This window comes from Branchiostoma lanceolatum, chromosome 13, assembly GCF_035083965.1.
Source record: "Branchiostoma lanceolatum isolate klBraLanc5 chromosome 13, klBraLanc5.hap2, whole genome shotgun sequence".
NCBI classification, from domain to species: domain Eukaryota; kingdom Metazoa; phylum Chordata; class Leptocardii; order Amphioxiformes; family Branchiostomatidae; genus Branchiostoma; species Branchiostoma lanceolatum.
Genome location: NC_089734.1, coordinates 2293264 through 2317287, shown reverse-complemented (window position 1 = coordinate 2317287; position 24024 = coordinate 2293264). Strand labels below are relative to the sequence as shown.

The 24024-nt window shown below is 40.2% G+C and overlaps 2 protein-coding genes across 2 annotated transcripts; both read left to right on the top strand.

The window, feature by feature from the left end:
- The first annotated feature begins 1116 nt into the window (after window positions 1-1116).
- On the top strand, window positions 1117-12062 carry LOC136447082 (probable serine carboxypeptidase CPVL). Its single transcript, XM_066445757.1, has 13 exons — window positions 1117-1201; window positions 3855-4066; window positions 4593-4708; window positions 5286-5393; window positions 5830-5919; window positions 6425-6504; window positions 7009-7075; window positions 7507-7629; window positions 8226-8357; window positions 9405-9503; window positions 9812-9985; window positions 10836-11018; window positions 11432-12062. Exons 2-13 carry the CDS (start codon window positions 3871-3873, stop codon window positions 11528-11530), a joined length of 1467 nt encoding a protein of 488 aa, XP_066301854.1. The 5' UTR covers window positions 1117-1201; window positions 3855-3870; the 3' UTR covers window positions 11531-12062.
- A 1963-nt stretch (window positions 12063-14025) lies between these two features.
- On the top strand, window positions 14026-22567 carry LOC136447127 (probable serine carboxypeptidase CPVL). Its single transcript, XM_066445824.1, has 12 exons — window positions 14026-14249; window positions 16034-16149; window positions 16768-16882; window positions 17320-17378; window positions 17606-17685; window positions 18427-18493; window positions 18935-19057; window positions 19820-19951; window positions 20412-20498; window positions 21133-21306; window positions 21639-21821; window positions 22389-22567. The coding sequence occupies exons 1-12, from the start codon at window positions 14048-14050 to the stop codon at window positions 22485-22487; spliced, it is 1437 nt and encodes a 478-aa protein (XP_066301921.1). The 5' UTR covers window positions 14026-14047; the 3' UTR covers window positions 22488-22567.
- Window positions 22568-24024: the final 1457 nt, after the last annotated feature.

Below are 24024 nucleotides of genomic sequence, written 5' to 3'. Positions count from 1 at the left end.
TTCTTATCTATAAGTAATTGGGTAAATTTACAAATTAGTCCCAACGTAGATTACAGTTAAAGCACACAATATGTATGACATTGTAGTACGTCAAGCGTTAGTAGGTGTGCCATATTATAAGTTGTAAATGTGCGGCGATGAAATAAAATTATTTGGGGGTGAAAAAGCCTACAATGTATATGGGAAGATAATAGATAATGGTATGTAGAAAAAAAGTAACATATTTTACATATGTTGATACACATAGGTTTACAGCAGGCTAAGTAGTGTAGTTCAGAATATAACCATATTCTATTGTTATACATTATTATAATACAAACATGCTATCCCTTATCATGATAGAAAGGCTTTGAATGTATAATGTGTAGTACATATAGTAACAAATTTTGTGATAATAATGATGGTGATGATTAAGATGATGATATGGATGATGGTGGTGATGTTGATAATGATAATGATAGTGATATATGATTGCGATGACGATGATTATGGTGAAATTAAAACATGGTGTATTTTACTTTTTGCGCAGGGTCTTTTTTTATTAAGAGTTTACATACTGTACATGGTCAGATGTGTGCACGCTCATACATAGAGAGTATAGTCACACACACACACACACACACACACACACACACACACACACACACACACACACACACACACAAAGTCTGCATGCCTTCTAGATTTTTTTTCGAGTAAGGTGAGATGCTCTGGCTTAATCCTAAGAATTCTCACAATCGTCTCACCAAACCTCTACTTGGAGAGTACGTGCAGAATCATGTCTCTTGTTAGATTCAAAATGATCATGAAAACGGAACGCGACGCTGAAGATAGGAGCAGGGTTTCACATGTTCATGCTGTCCCTGTGAGTGGCTAGGCCGGACTATCAAAAAGCGTCCTCGTGCGATTTGAGTTGGTGCGACAGGCCCATGGGCCAAAGGTCACGGTAGGACATTGCCCCCGACCTCATTGTTTACAAACATCGGTCCGATACCACATTTAGCGGCGTGTGAATCATATGACTTCAATTCACGCGGTTGGATCATAAATATATCGGGATCGGTTAGTCTTCACATCCGCTCAAGCATAGCGTACATGTAAAGACTGATACTTGTCTTGGGAGATTCTTCTAAGATCTTCTGGGTATCGACCAAGCGAGATTCGCACAGCGTTTCCACCGAAGCGGCGCGGTGGCCGAAAGGTAATCTGAGGTCATGTAACATCATTCATAAGTAACGCGACCGTTAAGCGTTGCTGGCCCTCTTAGATTCTATCAATGTAACGTTTAAGACCGGTGTCAAGCGTAATGTCAAGACCCCTCCCCCCATATCGACTAGTCAGTACTCTACATATTGTACGTTACGTTTTTTTACGTGACGTTTTTATAAACCATGTTAACGTTAGTGTTTAAACGTTATAATACAGATTATTACGTTACAAATATAGGTAATTTATAAAACGTTAGTGCCAGGCATGTTGGCAAGTCTACGAAAACCACGCCTTCCGCACTGGTATTCCAGTGCTGAATCAACGGACGAATCGGCCTCAGCACTGGTTTTCCAGTGCTGACGAAAGTTCAGCACTGGTTTTCCAGTGCTGAAGAAAGTTCAGCACTCGTTTTCCAGTGCTGAAGAAAGTTCAGCACTCGTTTTCCAGTGCTGAATCGCTGTATTCCAGTGCTGAGTTTCTTTCAGCACTCGTTTTCCAGTGCTGAAACTTTTCTCAGCACTCGTTTTCCAGTGCTGAATGGAGTTCGGCACTCGGTTACCAGTGCTGAATGGTGTTCGGCACTCGGTTACCAGTGCCGAATGCGCGACAGAGCGGCGGTGCCAGGTCACGGGTCATGTCAAAGGTGATTCAGCACTGGTTACCCAGTGCTGAAATCGCCGTCAGCACTGGAACCAAGGAGGTTTAATCAAAGGTTGATTAAACCTCCTTGCTGGAACCGAGTGCTGATGAACAAAAACCACGCCTTCAGCACTGGATTTACCAGTGCTCGGGGACAATTCAGCACTGGAAAACGAGTGCTGAAAAATCCCCAGCACTGGAAAACGAGTGCTGAAAAAAACTCAGCACTGGAAAACGAGTGCTAAAAAAAACTCAGCACTAGAAAACGAGTGCTGAAGTGTTTTCAGCACTGGAACGTTTTTTTTACCAGTGCTGAGAGAAGAATAGTCGTAAGAAGTGCCGCATGGTCACTTGAACTTACGTACTTTGTGATTCATTTAGAATAAACAATGACCAACTTTATTTCGACACAAATTGTATAATAGATATAGGTATGAGGGATGTGTTACAAATAAAGAACTTTATTTCTTTCTTTCTGGTCTGACATGCGTTCAGCAGTTTATTTATGATTTTGTACACGATGCGTTGTGTAGACATAGTTGTATTCAACTTGTACTACTGTAAAGCTCATGATATTCATATGTAAGTAGTTTCAATCAAGTATTTTTTTTTTGTAAAATGACTAGTAACAATGCGTGTAATTCTGTTTCAGGCTTGTTTCCATGCGTTCTGTTTTAAGGCTTGTTTTGTTGTCATATTTAACGTGCACGGTAATCATGCCAAATAAAGAGTTTTGAAAATAGTATTGGTTCGTTTGCTAATCAGTATTTTGAAATTCAATATTTTGAAATTCAATAGGGAAGTAAAATTTGTAAGTTCATGCAAGGAGGTTTAATCATTAAACCTCCTTGGTTCATGTAGGCAAATGAGTTCCCGGGTGTCTTGTAACTTGTCCGCAAGCAATTGTATCTTCCAATGACGTTGCAGTTACCCTTTAACCTCTTGCCCACCGGAAAATATTACTCAAAAGTCGGTCGCGTCGATGATTTATAGTCAGAGCAGCGTCAGAGCACTTTACCCCGGTAATATAGAAATTGAAATCTGTCATAGATGTACGCTATGGATAAATTTCAGTGAATAGTCCGGAAAAATACTACGTTTTAAAATCGCAAGTAAGTCACCGCCGTAACGTATCTCAGCACTAGTACTAGTTTTCCAGTGCGAAATATTTGTCAGCACTCGGTTTCCAGTGCTGACGTCGAGCTCTCCAGTGCTGAACTCCACTCAGCACTGGTTTTCCAGTGCTGAACTAAACTCAGCACTGGTTTTCCAGTGCTGAACTTAACTCAGCACTGGTTTTCCAGTGCTGAACTAAACTCAGCACTGGTTTTCCAGTGCTGAAGCCATTTTCAGCACTGGAACCGAGTGCTGAAAAAGGAGAGCGTGGTTTTCGTAGTTTTGCGGCATGTTGAACAATGCTCTTTTATAGCATATAATAAAACTACGGCAAGGGCAACTGTTAATCATAGAATGGTTAAGATCAGCTTTTTGCACAAGTCATGATGACGTACCCGGTCATGGGTTATATGTACGTGGGTTCGCTTGAGGTCATACTCCTAATGCTGAGGTCATGGGACTGGACTGGTCTCTCAATACAGTTCCACTATTCAAATCTCAGGCCAGGCAAAATTTACCATGAATTTTTTATTATTATTTTGAAAAAACATATGAAGATATACTAGACTGTGAATGCCTTAATGAGTATTTGGGGATTAACTTCATGGTAGAGGGGACAATGAAGTGCTGAGGGTTTTAGTTCGCATTTGAAAGAAGCCCAGGTCAAGTCAAGTAGGCATCTGTTGGCAAAAAACAGAACATTAATAATAAAGCATTTTTGCGGTGGTATTAGGTTTGCAGGGTTCGAGGTTACCTCTAAAACCGGGAACATGAAACCACTGAAAATTTCAACACTGTGTTATAAAAACAAGAGCATGCATTCTAACTACTGTTACATCTGACCCCTCCCTTGAATTTGCAAACTGACCTAAACCTATTTGTTCTTGCAGACTCAGGTATAAGACGATGCAGGGGCTAAGATGCAGTATCGTGTTTCTTGTGGTGATCCTGGTATCCCAGAAGTCCACAGCGTTCAGTCAGAGTCATGGCGGCCCGTTCCGCGCCATGTTTCCCAGAGTGCACCACGATATCCTGCAGGGTGGTGACTATGGAGACCCTCTCTTCCTCACTCCTTATTTGGAACAGGGCATGGCAGAGAAAGGTGGGTCAAGTGTCAGAGGTTAAGGGTCATGTCAGAGAAACATGTGTCAGGGGTAAGAGGTTAAGGGGCATGACAGGGAAAGGTTAGCCAAGTGTCAGTTTTCAAGAGAGATGTGTCAAGGGTCAGGGCTTAGGTGGCATGACTGAGAAATGTGGCTCAAGTCAGGGGTCAAAGAAGTGCTAGGTCAGTTTTGTAATGTTTATTTCTGTAATGTACCTTGAGTGTATCTCTTATCCCATGTTCATTTTGAAGACTACTTCAAGACATCCTAAATTGTCTTTACCTCATTAACATATCTATTCAGAGTTTTGGTATAAAGCTGGTGTTCTCAGTCCTATCGTTAGTCACTGACGAAAGACAGTGGATACTGTCTGAAACGTCTGACTGTTTCAAAATCTTATCCAGTTGCTTGAGTAATTATTTTTGGCGTATCTTATTACCTGGATGTCTAACCTTCATCAACACATGTTAGACTAGTCTGCTCTAAGTCCTGATCTGAAAAATATCTGACTTTCTTTTCATACAGCTCGAATGCTGAGTGAAGTGAAGCTCCCAGACACCACAATCAACAGCTACTCCGGGTACCTGACTGTCAACAAGACCGACGACAGCAACATGTTCTTCTGGTTCTTCCCTGCAATGGTCAGTCTCAATCAGTCAATAATATTTGCAATTTTTGCTAAATGTTTTTGAATGCTTTATACAGGGTGTTGTTAGCTATGGTTTATGAGATGAGCTAGCATCATTTTCTTGTACATTAATACTGTATAATAATGTCCATTTATGGATTGAATTTCGTGGATTTGTGGGCAGGGATTTGATCCTCCTAGGGTCTGAGCCCCTGCTCAGACATGTTGTAAGGGATTGCATTCGTCATTTGAGATGCTGATAATGATGTTAAAAGCTAGCTGCCATTCAGGCATAAGCCTCCAGTGTCAAACCTCTGCACCTAAAGGAGCCAACACACTTGTCAAGAAGAGTAGGGCTGATCCGGTGTGCTTGGCTGAAAGAGGGAGATTGCAATACTATGGAAATCATCATGCATCACCTCAAGTTCGTAGTTTAATGTGGCTTTGCTACAGCTCGCGTTCTCAGCCAAACACGCCAAGTCACCCCTACCATTCTCAAGAAGTGTGTTGGGTTCTTTAACATGCAGAAATTGCATAATTGAGGATGAGTCCAATTTTGAAAGTTTGATATTTCCTTTTTTTCCCTCTAGTCTGACCCAGAGAATGCCCCAGTGCTCCTGTGGTTGCAGGGGGGTCCTGGTGGAACAGACATGTACGGACTCTTCACAGAGACGGGACCCTTCTACATCACGAAAGACGCTCAGTGTGAGTTTGCTGAATTTCTTGGGAGTACATTATTGTCCAGGGCTGTCTCCAGGACCCGTCCCTCTGTCCTGGGATAGAAATTTGCTTGTTGGGAAGGCAAAAATTTTACCCCATCCGTCCCCAAAATCCAGACCTCATGAAAAGAAATTGTTGAAAATGTATTTTGTAATCTTCAAATGACAAATTTAACGAGAATCAGCAACATGCGATCCTAAACAATAAGTGGAACGAAACAAAATCTATAGCTGGAGACAGCCCTGCTTCAGTCAAACCTGGATTCAATAGCCGCTCAAGGGACTGAAGAGAAAACAGTTGCTGAGGACAAGGTTGGGTAAACTAGGTTAAAATGGACAGGACTGTTTTAATGTGGCTTGTGACAGCAGGTGGTCTAGTTTGTGTAAATCAAATGAAGCCTCTGTGCTTTGTTAGTTTGAAAAAAGCATTGTATTTTGTTTTGCAGTGATGAGTAGGAAGGTAACCTGGGCTTCTGCGTACTCCATGCTGTATATAGACAACCCTGTAAGTATTTCAGGACTGCTCAAAACATTTAAGAAACAAACAAGCAAACAAAGAAGCAAACGAACAAAGAATCAAACAAAAGGATAACATAAAGAAGTGCAAATAAGATCATATAATGGGGGCCTTCATGCCCTTTAAGTTCTGTACAGTGTAATCAGCTATATTAGTAGCACATGATTTGTAGCTGGACAGCTCAAACTCGGTATAGAAAAATGATAGAGCATAATTGACACCAGAATTTAGCGTCAAGTGAAACCACTTTGCCAAAGAACGTGATACGTAGCTGCTGCTTTTCTGAATTGAGGATATATTAAGCCCTTACCTTAGACTGTGAATTAATTAAAGGTTGGCCAGTGCCTCCTTCCAGCACTGGAGACTCAAAACTTGAAAAAAGAACAACTAGAAGACATGCATTCTTTGGAGCTTTCATTGTTAAATGCTTCTGTTAGGTATCTATCTAACTAACTCTCTGTAAGAAGTGAAAAGACTGTATTGTTATTTGCAGGTTGGAACAGGGTTCAGTTTCACCAAGTCTGACGCTGGATTCTCCACAAACCAGGAACAAGTAGCGGATAATCTCTACAAGTAAGCAGGAGGCTGTGCAATGTTTCATACAAAATACTTGATTTTTTAATACATGTACCAGTATACAGATAGGCATATAGAAGACTTTCATGAAATAACATCTTTTCCCTTTGGTATGTTTGTTTTAACCTGAGTGTCATCCTGTTTCAGTGCCAGGCTCTACCTTCACCAAACACCTGTTTGGGGAAGGTAGAGGCTGGAACTGAAACAGGATGACACTCAGGCTATGTTTGTATGAATGAATGAATGAATGACCTTAATTGCTGGACAATTGTACACTTAACTGTGTATGAGAACAGCTATTAATGAACAATGCTACATTAGCCTAATCTATCCTAAAACTTCATTTATGTTGGTTTGTTTCTTTGTTGTATGTCAGTTTGCTGACAGTCACCTGTTTATGTCATATTTTTATCATTATCAATACTATTACATTTCTCAAGGGATTATCATAAACTTACATTTGTTTGTAAGCATTCTGACTCAGATGTTTTCCCCTTATAGTGCACTGCTGCAGTTTTACCAGATCTATCCAGATTTCCACAAGAACGACTTCTATATCACCGGAGAGGTAAGGCTGGTGTGAACTTTGACATTCTTTGTCATCCAGATCTTTGAAACCTGTATGTAAAAAGTTTTGTTTATATCATCTTTATTCAAGATTCATTCTCTTGTCACTTTATCTCTACAACTCTATAAGGCTACAATGCATTGTGTCCCAGTTCTATCACTCTAATATACTTGGAACCTGGACCTGTTTTAAGGATATTACATTGTCAAACAGAAACCATAGATTTTAACTATGAACTTTTCTAGCTTGGGAACTTTTTACTATCAAGAAAACTTTCATCTGAAGGAGCATACTTTCCCTTATTTCCTTTTTTAAACTCTTTACGTCTGTTCCAAGAATATTTAGTTATAGAGACTTTTGTCAATTTGCCCAATGTCTTCCTCGATTAAAAGTGTTACATGTTTAGTAAATTTATGTTTTTTTTGTCCCAGTCCTATGCAGGGAAGTATGTCCCAGCGCTGAGCTACAAGATCCACACAGAAAACCCCACAGCCAAGTTCAAGGTCAACTTCAAGGGCATGGCCATCGGGGACGGACTGTGTGATCCTATCAATGTAAGATGCTCGGTTTTACAAATTGATCAGTTGTAATATCAGTGTCCATGCCAGTGTTAGTATGCAAGCATGCTTAAAGGGAGGCTAAACCTAAATTTGAAGAATTTAATATACTTTGCTAAATATGCGGTAGGTTTGGGCATTTCCTATTCAGTATGAACAAGGCTTTTTGATCGGCCTTTCCTGAGGATGGATTGAAATAAATTGAGTTATTGATAGAGTTAGTGCTCTTTGAATTAAAATAAAATTATCACAATCCATCCTCAAGCCTCATGATCAGGAAAGGACTTGAATAAGAGTCTGATGACGAAAAATTATTCATAGATTATTTGAGAGTCTGAGAATCTAAATGTTCAACACTGTGTGATGACTCTGATCAGTTTGATAACCAATAATTGATTATCAATAATCGATAATTGATATTTGATTTATCCTGTAGCAATGCCCCACCCTACCAGGCTTCCTGTTCAACAACTAAGCTTTGTGTGATGACTCTGATGAGTTTGATAACCAATACTTGATAACCAATACCTGATAATCAATACTGGATGATCAATACTTGATAATCAATAATTGAGATTTACTTTATTCCGCAGCAATACCCTGCCCTGCCAGCCTTCCTGTTCTACACTGGTCTGTGTGATGAGAACCAGGCAAACGCTGTCGGTGCGGCCGTGACGATGCTACAGAAACAGATCAAAGAACAGATGTTCACAGAAGCATTTAAGGTGAGTTACAATAGCTCTGGTGCCATGGCCTAGTTTGCCATAGAGTGTTTGCCTTGCACACGGTACATACATGTAGGTCGTGAGTCCGATCCCCGTCTGAGTCATGTATACCAAAGTCAAACCATCCCTTTTCAATGCCTTTTGTTATTACCACCATTATTGTTATTTTTTTGGGTATTATTGTCATTTCTTCTATTGTGATATTATATTAGTGATGATTCTTTACTTGTTTCTAAATGTACTCTGGAAGTGTTGGCCTTGTAAAGGATGCATCGATCCTGTTGCCAGCACCTCTCAGATTTCATTCTGTGAAGTTTAATAAATAGATAAAAATAGATAAAGACTTTAAAAATGGTACATATTGCTTTCTCTGCTTAGCACTCAGCATTTGGGAAATAGTGTCAACACACACCACTACCAGTGGGCAAGCCTCCTGCTTTTAGTGATTGCACAAAGTTGTGTGTGGCACAAGGGCTATTGAAAAGTAGATGGCACTGCCCTATTAAAGGCATCCAGAGCATTTTATGAGGCTTGAAGCTTGAATAAAAAAGTCAAATTTCTGTCATTCCTACACACATGACATAGTAAGTTTCAATAACACTTTACCATTACATATCGACATTAAAGGAGCAAAGATATGATGTTGTTGTGTGGTGAAAACTGATAGAAAATCCAAGCCCTAATAGACTGATCCTGACTGCCCATCACAATTAGCGGTTCGACCAATGAAAGAGTGACTGCATGTCCGTCATATATTTGCATTTTTATGTTTTAACTTTGCATTTCTACGTTTTGACGGAGGTGGGCGGGGCTTTGGTATCGGTCTATTTACACTAGGCGCGTGAAAGTAAAATATCACCATGTAGCTTACTTTTGTGCTGCTTTTGAGCATTTTTGATAAGAACTCCGTATGCAAATGTGGTAAACAGTGGCATTAAATGTCAATTTCACAAAGATTACAGCAACTAGAATATTTCTAGTTTTCAAGCCTCATAAAATGCTCTGGATGCCTTTAAGCCAACATTTTTGTTTGTTATTTTCATGCAGACGTTTGATGCCCTCCTGAACGGTGACCTGTCTCCCTACCCTTCCTACTTCTTCAACATCACCGGGGGGTCTAACTACTTCAACTACCTCAGAACTGTGGTGAGTGGTTCACAGATGTCTTAGAAGCCTTTGGCTTAAAGACAAAAGTTTATCAAGATTGTGTGGAGTCAGGGGTGAAGATGAACGAAAGAAAAACTTTCACCAGCAACCCCTTCCAAAATTGATCTTTACCCATGTATTGTTTTTCAAAGAATACTGATCAACATTGGCACAATATTTCTCCCAGCTTGCCTGATTGACATGTTTTTAAAATCTGTTATTGTAGTGAGTCTACATGTATGTTTAGCAGATGGCTTATTTCATAGTGTTGCAAGTTTCGGTTTTTACTATGATTGTCCGTCCATTAGGAGCCTCCAGAACAAGAGTACTTTGGGAAGTACCTGGCCCTGCCGGAGGTGAGGAAAGCCATCCACGTTGGGAACTTGACCTTCCACGACGGGTCGGACGTGGAGAAACATCTGCTGAGCGACGTCATGAAGTCTGTCGCTCCCTGGATCATCACCATCATGGAGAACTACAAGGTTCATTATTTGATATTTTGATATTTTAATGTTGCTATGTATTTATATGTTAGGGGTTTAACCCCCCAGAAATCTTTGAAAAGCGCCACCAGGTATTACTGGTAAAACAAATAAATTGAAACTGACACTGAAAGGTTAGTGACCCTCCCTCTTGATAAGGAAAAGGAAAGTGATCTCCATCAAGTTTAGCTCACTGAAGAGCTAATCTTCCACTGGTCGTGACAGAGAAGACATATGCTATGTACAGTATTTACAGGTTCATTGTAGCAGGGAAATCCCCTTGCTTTTTTCAACAAGCACAAATAACAGTGGACCATGGCTTAATGTCCCATCCTTAGAACTGCAACCCTTTCCGACACTGCCAGAATCAAACTCAAGGCTTCAAGTTCCAGAGACCCGGCTGCTAACCAGTGGACTACACACACTACCGCTACGCACAGGAATAATAGCTTTTCCTACAGCTAAATTGTGTTTTTTTTTTCATTTTCTGTAGTGTTTTCAAGTGTTGATATACCATGGACAACTGGATGTTAACTCATGACTTCTAGTACCAGAGGCATGGTTGCTAACCAGTGGACCACGCACATTACTGCTACGCACTGGAGCATTAGCTTTTCCTAGAGCTAAAGTGTTTTTTTATTATTTTCAGTTGTGTGTGTTCAGGTGTTGATTTACAATGGACAACTGGATGTTAACTCACAGCTTCTAGTACCAGAGGCAGGGTTGCTAACTAGTTGCTAACTATGCATGCTGCCACTACATACGCTACCACTACACACTTGACTATTAGCTTTTCCTCGAGCTAAACTGTTTTTTGTTTTTTTTCAAAATCCTTTGTGTGTGTTTCCAGGTGTTGATGTACAACGGACAGCTGGATGTGATAGTTGCCGGGCCGCTGACCGAGAATTTCCTCCGGCAACTTCCCTGGTCCAAACTGGAGCAGTACCAGAAGGCTGACAGGACGGTGTGGAAAATTAACCCTTCAGACACCGAGGTGGCCGGGTTCGTCAGACAGGTGGATAACTTCTACCAGGTAAGATTTAAAAATCTGTAGATTTAAGTATTAAGTTTAGATTAGGTAACACAATAAGCCCACAAAGAGGCTGAAATCTGGAAATATGCTTTCCAACTGCCTGTATTTAGGAGAGCCAAGTAAGTATATTTTATACAAATTTTACAAAATTCGTACTATTTTCATGGAAAGCATTCAACTCGTACGCAGACCCGTATATATTAATTGAAATTTTTATGTTTCTTAGTAGTGGCTCGTATAAGTTCCTTGAAATTTATATATATTCCTGAAAAGTTACAATTTTTTATGAATACTAATACTATATAGGCACCCGTGGCCAGATGACCGGGCACATTTGAGTCTGTCTTACTTTGTTGTGTGAATACTTTGATTTCTCCAAATGTGTTGAACAATCTTATTTCTTTGCTTTTCAGGTGATCGTCAAGGGTGGCGGCCATATTCTTCCGTTCGACCAACCAGAGCGAGCCTTTGACATGATTGACAGATTTGTGTCAGGCAGAGGTTTCCAATGACAGACGGAGAAGAGAAATTTGACCAATCAGAGCAGGCCTTTGAAGATATGATTGACAGATTTGTATCAGGCAGAGGGTTCCAAAGACAGAGCATCACAATTGAGAAGGAAACTTTAACCAATGACAGCAAAGCTTTTACATGATTGACAGTTTTTTGCAAGGTATCATATGCAGCATCTTTAAGCTCACACAAGGTGCTGTTCTTTGATTGGCTGGGATCTTAGCAATACCACACCAGTCAATGTTTTTTTTTAAAACTTAGCTCTTACACAATGCTAGTTGCTGGAACATTGTCAGGAAATTTTGTGCGATGCGGCAGCAGCAATTAACAAATTTCTCCAGACTCCTTTACAAAAATGTATTTCTTAGGTTCTTTTGTATGTCTTTGATGACCAAAATTGATGAGCAAAGAGATTATGTTTATCTATAACAGGAAATGATGTAGAATGTCATTATTTTAGGGCATATATAAACTGCACAACCCTGTACCGCAATTGTTTTGAAATAAAGAATTACTGATCAATGCCTGAAACTAGGGAGTGAGGTGTTATTTTTGCTTGTCTATCCATGTTTGTGTGTGTGTGTGTGTTTGTGTGTGTGTGCATGTGTGTCAGTGTGTTGATGCATGTGTCTTGTGTGTGTGTGTGACTTTGCATTTCTGTGATTCCCAATATACACAATGCAGCATTGTCATACATTCTAAACTATTTCGAGCCAGTAGAAAAACAGTTAAAATCATAGACACTCTCAAGAAAGACACCGGGCTTGAAGTGGATAGTATGCTCCGGGCGATGAAGGACCAAACCATAATTGGGCTGGCAGGGCTGCAATCTCGACTCTAGACTGGAAGGTCTCGACATGATGATGATTTGGTTTATTATTCAAATTCTAAATTTACACCATGAACATATTCAGTCTCGCAGCCAACAAGTATATATCATACATAGTTAGCTGAATTGCACTGTGTGTTACATACAAATGTCGACAATCAGACTAAACGGAAACAAATAAACTAGGATGGTTACACATTCATTTTAGAATTATCTGTAATTACCGAGATATCATTAAAAAATGTTGCACATATCATTATCTAAATTTGTAATTAAACTAAAAATCTTTACATATTTGTGACTATACATACATCTGATTTGACTTTTGGCTATCACTTGAGCTCAAAGTTATGGCAGATCAGATCAAACAGGGCGTGTGGACATAAGCAAGTAAGCAAGGAAAAAAACACTTTTTTTGCAGAGAAACTAATGTTCTTGTGGCTGTCCCTAGTGCTGAAAATGCAATCATTTTGAATTTGGAATCTTTGACAAACTTTTTCTGTCAAATGACAAACTTGCTTGAATATATAAGGTTAAAGCCTTTGCGTTTTGAATATTTTTGAAGGCAGCATAAATAAAAGGAATGGAGAAAAGAATTCACACCAAACTATATAACCAATTATTTGATAACAGTTATAGTTACTGCTCTCTTGGACGACTCAAGGAAAAAAACCTCATTGGATGACTTTTATGACAATTTATAAGTTCTACTCAAATAAATGAAAGTAAAGCAGTTCTCAAAGGTAGCAGAAATGAAAGATGAAGATTTTAAACTTAAAAGAAAAAATCTTGACCACACGTAATCAGTTAATAACGACATCTAGTGATGCCTGTGTGAAGTGCAAGTTAAATGTCCAAATGATCTCTGCAAAACGAGCAAACGGTCCTTACAGATTTAGAAATAAACAGTTAAATGATACCAACACACGGGGGTTACTACTATTGCAAGTTTACATGTTGCGAAAAGGCAACGCCTGGACAATACAATATGAGGGTAATCAGGCCACGCTTTTCTGTGACCTCAAACTTCGGTAGGAGACTAATAATATAAACATGGCGCGGTCCACCGTGAACATGTGACGTGACAGCAGAAGTTTAACGTTAGCGTCAAAGTTGGGTCAAAGTGCGAAGAAAGATTGTGACTTGCGAACACTCAAGGTAGGTTTGCAGCCAGGGACATTGTTGGTGTTGTATAAATGCCGTTCATTTTAGGGCTATTAGGGAAATATATAAGGGGGAGGGGGGCTGAGTTGCGAAGTTTATACCCGACCCTGATACCGTTAACGTTTGCTGTACAATGTTTGTACCTGATGAGCTGAATGAAATATGAAATTGCCGCACACCCGGAAACAAGTACGTTAAAACTTCAAGGGATGGCACTCACCAAGTTTTCTACATTGTTTTTTTTTCCTTCTTATTTTAATATAAAAGCTTAAAAGTTAAGTTTGTGCATATCATGGACTTGCACAGGGACTTGATAATCATGATGTTTTGGGAGAACTTAGCTTAAAAAGCATAATCATATAATATATATATAAATATACTCAAAGTAAAATGGCTGCAAAGTCAACACCTGTCTGTTAATAGCTTACTGTCTTTATCTGTTAAACAAGCTTAGTCTGAAAAACTGTTATACATGCATCTAGTAAAACATTGATTTTGCATTTCATTTTCAGAATTGTTAAACATGCAGCTACAAGGAACATGGCATCTGGTTCTCCTCCTTCCTGCAGTCCTGACGATTTCCCTGTCAGCAGCGCTCAGTCCGGGTCGTGGCGGCCTGGTCCACGCCATGTTTCCCAGGGTGCACCATGATATCCAGCAGGGTCGGGACTATGGAGACCCTCTCTTCCTCACTCCTTATTTGGAACAGGGTATGGTGGATAAAGGTAGGTCAAGGGTCAGAGGTTAAGGGACATGTCAGAAAAAGGTTGGTCAAACAGTCGAACCGCAGGTCACCCTAGAACGCGTTATTCTCTAAGATAGCGTATTTGCCGCGTCTGGATTTGACCCCGTTGCATGGGTGTAAACAAGAGCCTGTCGTGCAGCAAAAATACCTCAGACCTATATAATGTATATAACGTGGGGTCCCATAACTTCGAACGTAAATTTACTAGTTCGACATCGCATAGTGCTAGTGTCGGGCGTATGAAAACCGTAGCGTTTTGACGAATGATCTACGGGATTTGTCCAGTACAGCAATTCAGATTATTTGTGCATTACAAAATATCAGCGACCGCTGTGGCGTTCTAAACATGAGCAATTTTTTGTCACTTTATTTGTGCTCGTCTTTTTTACAGCTCACCTAGATCCAATTAGCTATTTCCACAGCATGATAGTCCATATCTTCAGCTTTAAATTGATACCAAAGTTCCTTGGTTAATTTTAGGAGCAACGGGTTTGCCCCCCAAAAAACGAACATCATGTCAGTTTTATGGCGTCCTTTTTCTGAATGAGAAATTGAACACAGTGTCCTTTCACTTTGATTTGCAAAACGTACACATTATGTACTAATATTGGCATACGTGCACAAGAATACCACTTTTTCTGGCTTCTGAATAATGTCAATCTTTTTCAGAAAATGTATCTGCAACTGCAAGAATTAGACGTTAGTCTTTTCTAAACTTCTCCACACACCGACAGATAGTTGCAACACTACGCCTGAACTCGCCTGACCCCGCGGCTCAAAAAATCGAACGTACCGTCTTGGTTCCATCGGTCGAACGCTGGAGTTCGAAACTATTGACTTCAAATTTGACAATTTTTACTAAGTCGCTACCTAGTACTAAAACCCTCTGTCTGTGCGTATTTGACTATTATCATGTAGCTTCTTCTATTGCATGTGGTAGCCGTGCTCATGCAGCTTCTAAAACCAAAACATAAGTTTTATGACACCTTGCCAAATGTATCAAAATGTAACCAAAACGCAGGATAGTGTGTATCGGTGGATACGCCCAGGCTCGAATTTCACCACCATGATTTGCATGTGGTCGCAGTTTTTTTGGGGGCAAACCCGTTGCTCCTCAAATAAACCAAGGTATTTTGGTATCTATTTAAAGGTGAAGAAATGGACTATCGCACTATGTGATTAGCTAGTTGGATCTAGGTGAACTGTAAAGAAGATGAGCACAGATAAATTGACCAAAAATTGCTAATGTTTCGAAAGCCACCGCGGCCGCTGTCATTTTGCAATACATGAAATATCTACATAGTTGTACTGGGCAAGTCCTACAGACATGAAAAAGTATAAACATTATGTAGGTCTGAGGTCTTTTTCTTGCACCACAGGTAGTTGTTTACACCCATGCAACAGGGTCCAACCCAGGTCCGGCCGTGACCCGGCGAACGCCGTCTTAGAGAAGGCTGCGCAGAACGGATGCGCATAGAGCTCTGCGGTTCGACTGAAAGGTAAGCGGTAAAGGGGGCATGACAGAGAAAAGTAGTAAGTCAAGGGTTAGAGGTTAAGGGCATGTTAGTTAACCTTTGACCCTTGATCTACCTACTCACCAGAGAAAGGTGGGTCAGGGGTCAGAGGTTAAGGCGCCTGAAGAGCTTTACACCAGATATTTTGCACATATCAGTCTAATATTACACAGGGTAAATGCTAAAAGAAATAGATTATGTCAGAATTTGCTGGCTCTTAAAGAATGTATTGTCTCATTTGTATCTTTAGCCCGAATGCTGAGTGAAGTGAATCTCCCCGGCACAGCTATCAACAGCTACTCCGGATACCTGACTGTCGACAAAACCTACAAGAGTAACATGTTCTTCTGGTTCTTCCCTGCAATGGTCAGTAGTTTCATTCACTCTGAGGATTTCTATGAGTTTGTTGGCATCTTTATTGTGTCCTTCAATATGAATGAAGGAAGGAATGAAGAGACTATTTCATAATCCCCCGCTGTTTTGGTGTCCCGGTTCTTCAGTGCAAAGTGGAACCAGTCAGTATTGCCCTGAGGAAGGATACAGAATATTACAGATGGTCACCAAAACAGATCGGCAAGTGATTGTGTTCCTCCTTGCCTGTTCCCATTAATAGTTTCATCAGGTTGGTGAATGACAAAATAGCAAAAGTTCTTTATCCCAATTGTTTCACACGAGCCGATGTTTTGATGACCGTCTGTCTTTTACAGGACAATACAGACTCCCGCGGGTCGGATCGCTCTCCGGCCTACGGCCGTCGATCCTACCCGCGGTCGGGTTGGTACCTCGGGTGATACGGAATACCCCGTGTTGTATTCTATATGAAGAAGATGACAGACTGTCATCAAAACATTGTCGGCTCTTGTTGAATAGTGTGGTTGTGGATAAAGAGCATTACTATTCTTGCCTGTTATGCTAATTACAAGAAATGCTTTTAGTCATTAACTGATGCATAGTCAACACAGTTTTTTGTTTTCTTCCCGACAGTCAGACCCGGAGAACGCCCCTGTGCTGCTGTTTCTCCAGGGGGGGCCGGGCACCTCGAGTCTGTTTGGACTGTTTGCTGAGATGGGGCCGTTCTACATCACCAAGGACGCCCAATGTTAGTTGTTATGTTTGTGCCTTTCTCTCCTCTCTCTCTGTCTCTCTGTCTCTCTGTCTCTCTCTCTCTCTCTCTCTCTCTCTCTCTCTCTCTCTCTCTCTCTCCTCTCTCTCTCCCTTCTTTCTCTCCCCTCACTCTGTCTCTCCTCTCTCCTTGCCTGACTCTTTCTCTCATCTCTCTTTCCCGCTCTTCCCCGCTCTCTCTCTGTTTCTCTTCCCCCTCTCTCTCTCTTTCTCCCCCTCTCTCTTTCTCTCCCCCTCTCTCTTTGTCTCTTCACCCGTCTCTCTCTTTCTCTACCCCCTCTCTCTTTCTCTCCCCCTCTCTCTTTGTCTCTTCCCCCATCTCTCTCTTTCTCTCCCCCCTCTCTCTCTGTCTCTCCTCTCTCTCTCTGCCTTATAATGACTGCCAACTAACGACAACCTTTTTTTCCTTTCCAGTAATGATGAGAAAGACCACCTGGGTTTCTGAATATTCCATGCTATTCATCGATAATCCAGTAAGTTTTTACTTTCTTTTATTTGATGACCAGCAAGCATCACTCACGTGACTTGTGATATTTCCGTCAGATCTGTCGTATGGGTCCTAATAAAAGGATTGGGGAAAGTGAATAGAGGACCACATATTCTTATAACAGCATTGTCATAAGTATGTAAAATTTTAGGTATACTATTAGTGTATGTATCAGTTTGTGTATGACCATGGTTATGTTTCCTGTGTCTGTAGGTTGGAACAGGGTTCAGTTTTACAGAGTCAGATGCTGGATATGCCAGGAACCAAACAGACGTGGCTGACAACTTATATAAGTATGTTAAGCTTTAGTGAAGTGTGTGCTGCATCAGATACTGTAGAAAACTGTGTAGCCTTAGTTGTGAATGGCCTGTAGTGGTCTGTAAAGAGGTATACAGACAGAGAAAGAGACAGAGATGGTGATAGTGTGGATGTCTCAGGTCTTTGTATGGATAAGCTATAAGAATTCTCTTTATCAAGATTACTAAAACTACAAACCTAAATTACACTGCAGAAAATGATTTTTCTTGCTTTTCTAGTTTTTTGTCGTTATTCTGAACTCGTGGACAAATTTTCTTATGTTAAGAGTTTCAAGAATGAATAAGAAAGAAAAATTGAAGAATTAGTCTGATTCTTTCCATGGAAATTCTCACAACAAGGAAAACTTTCTAAACTCTATTAAGTTAAGAAACTCTTTCTCAACAAGATTTTCACCCTCAAGAATTTCTAGAAATTCAAGTGTAATTTTCTTGTTTTTGTTGACTTCAAGATTATTTTTCTTGTTATGTTTAAGAAAATATTAGAATTTTTCTCTCACCTATCTTGGATAATCTTACTTCAAGACAAACTTTCTAGGAAAAAATTTCTTAATTAAAAAATTCTTAACGTGTGGACAAAATGTATTTCTTAAAAACAGAAAGTCTTCTTCTTTTACGAAATTTTGTCTGTGTATAAGAAGAAACATGCAAGAAAAATAAGAAAAGGCATTTTTGGTAGTGTATCTTCCTGGTTCTAATCGAGACACAAACTTTTTCCAGTGCTCTGCTGCAGTTTTTCCAAATCTACCCCAACTATCAGAAGAATGACTTCTATGTAACCGGAGAGGTAAGATTTTTACTCCTGCATTACAAAGTTTTTGTAATCCCTTCTTTTATTGGATGTAACGTTAGGGTACTGTAATTCTTGTTTCTTTCACTGTAACTTTATGTTCACTGTTTTCACAGTCACCTCTGTACCATGAACTTATCATCACCGTGAAAAAACCTGTTGTTATTATTTGTGATTCCCTCACTTGCCGCCACCGTGAAGTTAAAGTTCAGTGAAAATGTCCATTTTCCTTACACCGTGAAATTTTGCTACCGTGAAGATAAAATGAATTACAGCACTTCACAATTATGTTATTTTCCCGTATCTTAAAGCCTTCGAATTTCTGTCACAAAATGTAGTTGATATACAGGCATTCAATTTGCCTGTGAAAATTAGATTCATCATCCAACTGTCTTTTGATATCTAAACTGCCCATGAATGTGATGTGTTTTTTTAAAGTCCTATGCAGGGAAGTATGTCCCAGCGCTGAGCTACAAGATCCACATGGAAAACCCCACAGCCAAGTTCAAGATCAACTTCAAAGGCATGGCCATCGGGGACGGGCTGTGTGATCCATTAACAGTAAGTTAGGTAAAACTTACTAGACATCAGTGGTGTCGTGTTGGTGTAACGGTTAGGGTGTTGGGCCCAAAAAACAGTGGTCCAGGGTTCAAATCTTCTGATATGCTACCAATGTTTTGCCCTTGGAAAAGAGGGCCTCACTACATCCAGGTGTTAAAATGGGTACCTGACTTTGGTTGGGGAGGTTAATGGCGATGAAAGGAGAGGGATGGGCTTCGCCTTCCTATACCGACTGCTCAGACACAGTGGATAACAAGCCAGCGCCCCTACGACCTCAAAAAGGCTGTGATATATATAATTCTGATATATGATTCTGATATATAATTTATAATTCTCATAAGTGTCAATCTTGAAATTTTGGATTCTCAAGTCTTCAAAATCGCAATTTTCTGCACTTTGAGAGCCAAATCATGCGACTGAAAGTAGTTTTTGATACCGCCACCTGTCATAAACTGTACAAAACAGAGAAGCTGTATGTACTGTTTTTACTGTTTTGTTTGAACTTTGTTTATTTATGAGAAGCTCAAATCGGCATGCAGGCCGCTTTTCATTGAGGTCATGAGGGAAGAGGTAAGGATCAGATAGAATATAACAGAGATACAAATTACATCATTTACGTCATAATTACTCTATCAACATAAATCATTACATGTACATGGTACAAAACGTATAGTAGAGCAAAAGCTGGTCATGTTATGGACTGTGTCCGTTCATTTTGGTCATTTCTGTTACTTCAACAGTCCTTGATATGATTTTTTACAGCAATACGCAAAGTTGCCAGAGTTCCTATACCACATCGGCCTGTTGAACGAGCCACAGAGACGGAGGATCGGAGTGTTTGTGGACATTTTCGGGGCACAGATTGTAGAGAAAGACTTCCTTGGAGCATTCAAGGTATGATGTCTGTAACCACTTAGGTTGTTACATCTGTATCATGCTTACGTTTTATTATGTTAATATTTTCAGAAGTATGCTACTGTCAAATGGATCTTAAACGTTGCAACCGTGCATAGTTTTATTGGGTTGGTAAAGCACACTAGGGTAAAAAAACTTAATAATATCAAAAACATTGTCAAACAGCTGTAATAGCAGACAAAACTACAGCCTTTCCTTTGCCCAAGCTAATGATTAGTTCCTCCATGCTTTTTGCACCATTAGCACAAGGTGTTGTAAGACCTAGGGAATGCGTGGAATATCTAGAATATTTGTCAACTCAATCCGAATACTATACTAACGGCTTTGCTCCTGGGGAGTTGCCAAAAAGATATGTGTACACAACCTAAGAGCTATATGACATGGGCTCTACTAACTTGTATCTCTAATTACCTTTTTTCTCTGTATTTTTTCGCCGCAGACTTTTGAGACCATGCTGCTTGGAAACACGTCTTACTTTTTCAACGTCACAGGCAGCAATGACCACTTCAACTACCTCAGGACTGAGGTAGGAGTTTAATAACCTTTGAATTATGCTTTCATCAGCGTTCATGTGTGTATGTGTGTGTGTCTGTGTGTGAATATGATAATACTTAAAAATGCCAGGTTCTCTTTATACTTGGTATGTGGGTAGGTCTTTTTGACACCTTGAAATGATTAAAATGATTATATTTTGGGCCTCTTAGCGGCTTGTTTATCCTTGAATGATATTGCAGACTAGAGGGAGGTAGGGATATGAGTGAGTAAGTGAGTGAGTGAGTGAGAGAGTGAGAGAGTGAGTGAGTGAGTGAGTGAGTGAGTGAGTGAGTGAGTGAGTGGGTGAGTGAGTGAGTGAGTGAGTGAGTGAGTGAGTGAGTGAGTGAGTGAGTGAGTGAGTGAGTGAGTGAGTGAGTGAGAGTGGGTGGGTGGGTATGTGAGTGAGTGAGTGAGTGAGTGAGTGAGTGAGTGAGTGAGTGAGTGAGTGAGTGAGTGAGTGAGTGAGTGAGTGAGTGAGTGAGTGAGTGAGTGAGTGAATGAGTGAGTGAGTGAGTGAGTGAGCAAGATCAAACTGTTAAGACCACATTTCAATGTTTTACCGTTTCCCCAGCACTGCTCTAATGCACATGTGGATGTCACCTTTGATGATTTTTGTGTTGCTTTAGGAGCCAGCAGAACAGAACTACTATGTAGACTACCTGGCCCTCCCGGAGGTAAGGAAAGCCATCCATGTAGGGAACCTGACCTTCCACAATTATACAGAAGTATTTGACCATCTCTTGGAGGACTTCCTGAAGTCCATCAAGCCATGGGTCACTACCATCATGGACAACTACAAGGTTAGGCCACAGCAATTTGATTTTGATAGTGTACTCAGAATTATGCTATTCATACTAATACAATGTAGTAGTATGATAGTAGTATCAGTAGAAAAAGTCTTAGAGAAAGTCTGAACAAAAGGTAACTGACAGTGGCCTGATTAAGGCATGTTTTCTTGCCTGAAAAATATAATTTATTCTGTGATGCTAATTGACATTATATTAAAGGATTATAGTACAGCACACATTAGGTGTTAAGTGCTTTTGAACCAGGAAGTTGTCAAATTGATATGACCCATAGGCCATAGTCTAATGTCGTATCAACTTCTCTTGCCTTCTATCTATTCTTTTAGGTGTTAATTTACAATGGTCAGCTGGATATCATAATTGGAGCTCCGCTGACCGAGAATTTCCTATGGAGCCTTCCCTGGTCCAAACTGCAGCAGTACCAGAAGGCAGACAGGACAGTGTGGAAAATTAACCCTTCAGACACCGAGGTGGCCGGGTTTGTCAGACAAGTGGATAACTTCTACCAGGTGAGACTTTGAACTAAACTTAAGACACTTGTGAAGTTATGATTAAAGGGACGCTGCGGAAAGTAGAAATGGTTAACCCTTTAGACACTGAGGTGGCTGGGTTTGTCAAGCAAGTTGGAACCTTCTACCATGTGAGACTTTGAAATAACATAAGACACTTGTAAAGTTACGCTTTAAAGGGATGTTGTGAAAAGTAAAGATGGTTAACCCTTCAAACACTGAGAAGACTCATTTGGTCAGGCAGGTCGGAACTTTTTACCAGGTGAGACTTGAAAAGGGAATCAAGACTATCTAAACTAATGGTTAACCCTTCAAATACTGAGGTGACTGACTTTGTCAGGCAGGCTCGATCTTTATGATGATTAGTATGCTGGTAGGAGGCACATGAAGGACAATTTTAATTACTAGCCTCCTAATGGCTTCCAATGGTACTGCAACCGGACTTCTGCTTTTGATATACACATGCTCTGCCATCCCTGGCAGTCTGGTTAATGTAAGTCTTAAAGCAGTTAGAATGACATTATGAGAATGAATGACGATTTTTTTATCATGTTGTTTTGTTCTTAGGTGATCGTGAAAGGTGCAGGGCACATCCTCCCATTCGACCAACCAGAGCGGGCCTTCGACATGATTGACAGATTTGTGTCAGGCAGGGGTTTCCAATGACAGAGAAGAGTAATTGGACCAATCAGAGCAGGCCTTTGACATGATTGACAGATTGTGTTAGGCAGAAGTTTTCAAAAATACAGTTTCATACTGGGGAAAGAAGCTTGGACCAATCAGAGCAGGCCTTTGATATGATTGACAGACTAGTCATAGGTTTTCAATTACACAGCATCAGACTAGGAAGGGAGCTGTGGCCAATCACAGCAAAGCTTTGGTGTGATTGACAGGTTTGATATATGGAGAAATGTCTGGTTTCCTCACCCAGCAAAATTGTTATGATGACAAATATTTAAAAAGAATTTGTTGTATGATTTTATCAGAATGTATAAGATATTGTTGATCAAATGTTTTAGTTATTACAGATAGTTAGATTGCACTTATTATTATACAAACGGTGTACATATGTTAAGTGTTAGATTTCTAAAATGTAACATGTATAAAATCTAAATTTGTTTTTAAACCAGGACAGATCTACAGAGTATTATATGGATTTATACTTGATATAATCAATGAGCTATTAAGGACAATCCTCTCTTTATCTTGAATTGTCATATTTCTTGCAAAGTCAAATCTAAAATTAGATTGGGAGAAGGGGTCACAATAAAAGATAACCTAATGTTTTTATACCTTTAACAGATAATCTCCTCACGGGACTTTCAGCTGACTTTGAAATTGAAGCTGAGATTGGCACACGCACGTCATAGGCAGTCTAAAAATACAAATACAGCGTCAGACGCCACGTTCATTGTACTTTCCCATTTAAAGCTTTGACTCGCTTCCTCTTGAAAGTATCCATGCGACCGTCTGTTGCCTTCTTCGGGGCAATTCTGGCATAGGTTACATTTGGGACCGCCTCTGTAAGCAGCGACACCTATAGCTGCAGTGCAGAGTGAACCAGTCAGAGCCGAAAGTGACAGACGGTCACCGAAACGTCGATTGAATTTTAAAAAAACTTGACTGTGTACAAAGAGTCTTTTTAATCGGAAATCATATTCGGTAATGAAATGTCCGTTTTGCCTATCACCACGTTCATTGATATTTCCCACTCAAATCTTTCACTCGCGTCCTTAAGTATCCATGCGACCGCCAGTCACCTTTCTAATGGCAATTCTGGCATAGGTTACATTTGGGACCGCCTCTGTAAGCAGCGACACCTATATAGCTGCAGCGCAAAGTGAACCAGTCAGAGCGGAAAGTGACAGACGGTCACCAAAAGGTTGGTTGAATAAATGAAAAAATTGGCTATGTCTTTTTATTCGGAAATCATATTCGGTAATGAAATGTCAATTTTGCCTATATCCGAATGATATATTATTATGAAATCTGCCATATTTAGCAACCGCGTGCATTGCGATGTCTATACAGGCTGATATAATATGACTAACATATATCATCACAGTCTTTACCGTCCACATTAGGAGTACACCCCAAACCCGTGAGGATATTTACCGATCTATTATGACAACCGCGGTCTAATTTTAGCGTAGCGAGGTGCCCTTGTGACCGTTGCTAGACTCGGGCTACGTCATCCGATAGG